At 47.0% G+C, this 5,358-nt stretch overlaps 1 protein-coding gene across 1 annotated transcript; it reads left to right on the top strand.

Moving 5' to 3' along the window:
- Positions 1–742: 742 nt before the first annotated feature.
- LOC149218777 (uncharacterized) lies at positions 743–5,026 on the top strand. Its single transcript, XM_089386634.1, has 2 exons — positions 743–1,450; positions 1,898–5,026. The coding sequence occupies exons 1-2, from the start codon at positions 743–745 to the stop codon at positions 5,024–5,026; spliced, it is 3,837 nt and encodes a 1,278-aa protein (XP_089242760.1).
- The last annotated feature ends 332 nt before the right edge of the window (positions 5,027–5,358 follow it).

The following is a 5,358-nucleotide window of genomic DNA, read 5'->3' as shown; positions in this document are numbered from 1 at the left end:
TCTCCTACAGAAAGCGCACTCAGAAAAAGCCCCAAAATGCCTCTAAGCCGCAGCAGCCCAAATCCCATAACCCTGGTTCTAAGAACAGCTTTGAATCCCTTAGAGATCTCCCTGAAAACATAGTCATACCTGATAATATCAACCCCACCAGCCCATCTTCCTCCTCCCACCCCTTCCCCTCCACCTCCCTTCCCAACTCAAAGACTCCCTTACAAATCCCGACCATCCTCAGCAAGCGCCAGACAGAACCAGAGAAAACTCCGATGGAAACGGAGAAGAATGAGACATTGGCTACCATTATAATCTCCGAAGGAACTCAAGAAGACACGAATCATCCTCATATTATGGAAGTCGAGCCTGAAAGCATTGATCTCAATGGACTGGACATTATTGGGCTAGAGATAGCCTGTAGAAAAGAGGCGTATCACTCCATTGCAGAAACTGAGATAGAAAAGCTGGAAGAAGTACTCTCCAGAGCCTACAACCAACAGCAATTGGGCATTCAACCTGGAAGCGAATGGGATAGCAACCAGCGTCAGTCGGACTCCAAAAAAAGAGGGAGAAAAACAGATCTTCAGAGAACAATGGAGGTGGGCAAACTCCTGGTGGACTCAGGGAGATATGCAAAGCTCACGAAGTACTTCAGCCCTACCCAAACCAGTTACCCATGAAGCTGATCTCTTGGAATTTACGCGGGCTCAATAGCCCGAATAAATCAAGAATGTTAAAAAACATGATCAAGATGGAAAAACCGCAAATGTGTTTCTTCCAAGAAACCAAATGCAACAGTCAAACGCTGGGACGAATACTTTCAAAAGCCTGGCCCGGCTGCCGCTCAGTAGCCGTAGATGCAACAGGAGCCTCGGGGGGGCTAGCGATTGCCTGGAACACTCAGGCAATCGAGCTCACTGACTTTCATGCCTCTCATCATCTCATTCAAGCTGCATTTCATATCTTAGGCACCAAGGTTCATGGTAACCTTTCCAATGTCTACTTTCCTCAGGAGGGAGGAAGCAAAAAAGTCCTTCTTGATACCATAGAAGCGCTGAATGCCAACAGGCAACATCCGCTTTGGATAGTTGCAGGCGACTTCAACATGATTACAAAAACAGAGGACAAAACAGGAGGACGATCCAGATTGGAGCCCGAAGCAGAACACTTCAAGGACTTCATCCGCAATGCCTCGCTCATCGACATGCCTTACTGCAATGGGACTTACACATGGAGTAATCACCGAGGTGGAAAGAATCAGATCGCGTCTAAATTAGATCGCTTTCTGATCTCAGACAATGCGATCCACCTAGGTGGTGACTTCACGGCGGAGATTCTTGCTCACTCGGGATCGGATCACTGGCCAATTGCTTTACGATGGCAAAGACCAGGGAATAGCACCAAAAAACCGTTTCGTTTTGAAGGCTTCTGGTTGACGCATCCAGCATTCCAGGACTTTGTCAGAACCATATGGACCTCCTTCGTCCCACCTGAAGGCTCAAGGATGTACCAGCTGCAGCAAAAACTGCGCTTCCTAAAAAGCCACCTCAAACGATGGAATCGGGAAACCTTTGGGAACATTTTTGAAGCACAACAAGATCTAAATCAGGAGCTAAAGGATCTGCATCAGACAATAATCAACACAGGGCACACGGAAGCAACCATGTGCAGGGAGCAACACATCTACAATCAGCTCGAGGAACGAAGGAAACAAGAGGAAATTTATTGGAAACAAAAATCAAGAATTAGATGGCTAAAAGAGGGGGAACGCAACACTAAGTTCTTTCACAACACCACGGTGCAAAGAAGGATGCACAACAAAATACCTTTCATCAAAAATCCAGAAGGGATCAAGGAAGAAGAACATGAAAAGATTGAGGAAATCCTCATCAATCATTTCAAACAGGTGCATCAGGAGCCGACGGTGGACAGGAAACAGGCAATTGAAAAGATCACAAAAAACATTCCCAAGCTTGTCACAGAGGAGCACAATGAACTGCTGATGCGTCCAATTCTCATGCATGAAGTGGATGAAGCAATGGCACAGATCAAAGAAGGTAAAGCCCCTGGCCCTGATGGCTTTACATCTACTTTTTTTCATGCTTTCTGGGATTTAATAAAAATAGAGGTCTGGCAAATAGTTGAAGAGTCCAGGGCCCTTCGCTGGATGCTCCCCTCCCTTAACTCCACCTTCATAGCTCTAATCCCCAAAGAGGAAAACTCCTTAACCCCTGATAAATTCCGACCCATAGCCCTCTGCAATGTCCTATACAAAGTCATATCCAAAGTCATAGCTAACAGACTCAAACCTTTGCTACCCATGCTCATATCCCCGGAACAATCAGGATATGTAGAAGGTAGACAGATCATGGATGGGATCATCCTCTCGCATGAAATCATTCACTCTCTCCAGTCATCCAAACAAGCTGGTATGCTTCTTAAAATTGACCTGTCCAAAGCTTTCGACAAGCTCAGCTGGACCTATATCAAGCACATGCTGAAAGCCTTTGGTTTCTGTGATTCTTGGATAAGATGGATCATGAGCCTCATCTCATCCTCCCATTTCTCTATCCTTGTCAATGGGTTACCCTCCCGGCCCTTCAAACCCTCTAGAGGTATAAGGCAAGGAGACCCCCTGTCACCTTTCCTCTTTGTTTTAATGGCGGAAGGTTTAGGCAGGCACATCAAGCAAGCCCTGCTCTCCAATCAGCTTAAAGGGATCTCCATTCATAATACCGCAGCCTCCTCTCATCAGCAATTCGTAGACGACACCATGCTCTACGGTTATCCCTCAGCTCAAGAAGCCTCTAAACTAAAATCCCTGCTCGACGACTTCTCTAAAGCCTCTGGAACTCAGGTCAATAACTCCAAATCCCAAGTCTTTTTCTTCCATACCCCGCCGACTGTAAAACGTGCCGTCTCCCGTATCCTGGGTTTCCAGCCTGCCTCTCTTCCTTCCTCGTATTTGGGAGCCCCCCTTACGGCCTCGGCCATTAAGCAGCCGGCTTGGAGAACTCTTCTAGAAAAGCTTGAAGCCAAGCTCAGTCTTTGGACTAATCGATCCCTAAATCTGGCTAGTCGGGTAGTGCTTCTCAAAGCGGTTTTGCAGGCCATGCCGCTCTATCTTTTTTCTATTTTAGCCGCACCCAAATGGGTTCTTAAGCGACTAAGAAACATGCAGCGCGACTTTCTGTGGGGCAGTACTGCCACCAACCGTAAATGGGTACTGGTCAAATGGGACACTGCTTGCAAACCCAAGAACAAAGGAGGAATTGGGCTTCGGGACCCTGAGCACAGCAACACAATCATGACAGCAAAAATATGGTGGCAGTGGGTGACCAATCCAGAGAAATTATGGGCCAAAATATGGACTGCCAAATACACCAACAGCATGCCCCAAGCAGAGCTCATCAGATTCACTCCTACCATCAATGGGTCTCTTATATGGAATGCAGCTAAACAACATCATCAGCTCATTCAAAAGCACAGCTTCTGGGAAGTACGGAATGGACACAATGCTAGGTTCTGGAATGATGCCTGGAACCAGATGCCTAAACTTTCAAATGTTCTCCCTGCTACAATCATTCCTCACAGCCAAGAGCAGCAGCAAGCCACGGTGCACCAATTCTGGACACAGGAAGTGGAAAACGGGATCAGGAAATGGCAATCAGGCAATAGTATCACCAACAGCACAAATCCTCAGGAAACATTGGCATTAGAGAATGAATTAAATAAAAGAAGAATCAGACAGGAAAACGATGAGGACATCCTCAGATGGGGTTACCAAACCAAAGGGACATACACCACCTCAGAAGCCTACAATCTGTTGGGCAACTCCCCCATAAAACCAGACCCCCTATGGGATAGAATATGGAGCTTCAAAACCTGGCCAAAAATCTCTCACTTCCTCTGGCTAGTTGGGCACAAGAAGATTCTTACCTGGGACAAGTTAAGAAAACGCAATTTTCATGGACCTTCCAGATGCCATAACTGCTCCCAAAATGAGGAAACGTTGCAGCATCTTCTCCAAACCTGTTCAACAGCTGCACACTTTTGGGAAAAAGTAGAATTCAAATGCCAAAGGAAAGGACGGGAAGCTGAAGGCATCATCAGCACCATTCGCCAATGGCCCAAAAGACCTTATGAGTGTGAGATTCTCAACCACTTATGGAATCTTATACCAGGCATTCTACTATGGAATATATGGAAGGAGAGGAACAGGCGCATATTCAAAAATCAAAGCAGAACTAATGACAGCATCTGGAACAGCATACACAACAACCTACAAGAAACCATGTTGCTGAAAACTTGGAGTAAAGAGGATCTTCCCACAACAGATAAAGAGCAAAACATCCTAAACAACTGGATGCTGCAGTTGCCACAAGAGTCAATCATCCATCCAACGGTGAAACGCAAAGGAAAGGAGAATCAGAGTTGGAAGGCCCCTCCCATAAATACTTACAAACTTAATTTCGACGGGGCCTCAAAAGGCAACCCGGGGCCAGCAGGTTTTGGAGGCATTATAAGAAATCATGAAGGCTCACTCATACAGGTCTACTTCGGAACCATGGGGTGGGATACCAACAACTCGGCGGAGCTGGAAGGCATGTGGCAGGGGATCCAGACAGCAAAACGACACAACCTTCAACCGCTTATCGTGGAAGGAGATTCTCAAATCCTCATAAATATGGCTACTCGCATTCAGAATGGCTCCCAAGCCAGGAAGGTGGCAGATAGTTGGAGATTAGAAGCCAGGTTGAGCAACCTTGTCCAGGAATTGCGCAGTCACAATGCCCTCTCCTTCAATCACACCAAAAGAGAAGGTAACAAGATCGCGGATCTCCTGGCAAACATTGGCGTAGATAGCAACCAGGCCTTCCAAGAAGGAAATTTGGACATCATCCTGAATAAGCAACAGAAAAAGGAATGTGAAAACATTCTCCATAAGGATGTTGAATCCCCGGATGCGGGTGATTACGTGGTGAGGGAGGACGAGCCACATGCCCTGCATGTGCCGCCTCGTGGTTATTCATAAAGAGCTGGTTCGACCGCCACTCCATTGATGTTCTGCACACACGCGACGACATTCATGGTAGTTAATGAGCTGGGACGGCTTGCAGTTAATGTTCTGGGGAAGGGGAAGCTCGGAGCTCGATTACAGAGAACAATGTGGGAACCCTGGCAAGATAAATCCGGGCGAATGTGGAAGAAGAGGAAGAAGGAGCCGAGGCAGGCCAGAAACTCCGCTGCTGTGCACAATTTGGCATGCCGCTGTAATTGGTGGTGTGACAAACTGCAGTGGTGGAAATTCACAGGCTCTCTGGTTCAGTGGGAGATTCGAAGGGGTAATTTGCACACAGAGGGAGG

This window comes from Pinus tabuliformis, chromosome Q (genome assembly GCF_031772625.1).
Source record: "Pinus tabuliformis cultivar Carrire ecotype Pingquan chromosome Q, CPIR1, whole genome shotgun sequence".
Lineage (NCBI taxonomy): Eukaryota > Viridiplantae > Streptophyta > Pinopsida > Pinales > Pinaceae > Pinus > Pinus tabuliformis.
Note: the sequence above shows the minus strand (reverse complement) of the source record. Positions and strands in the feature narration are given on the sequence as shown.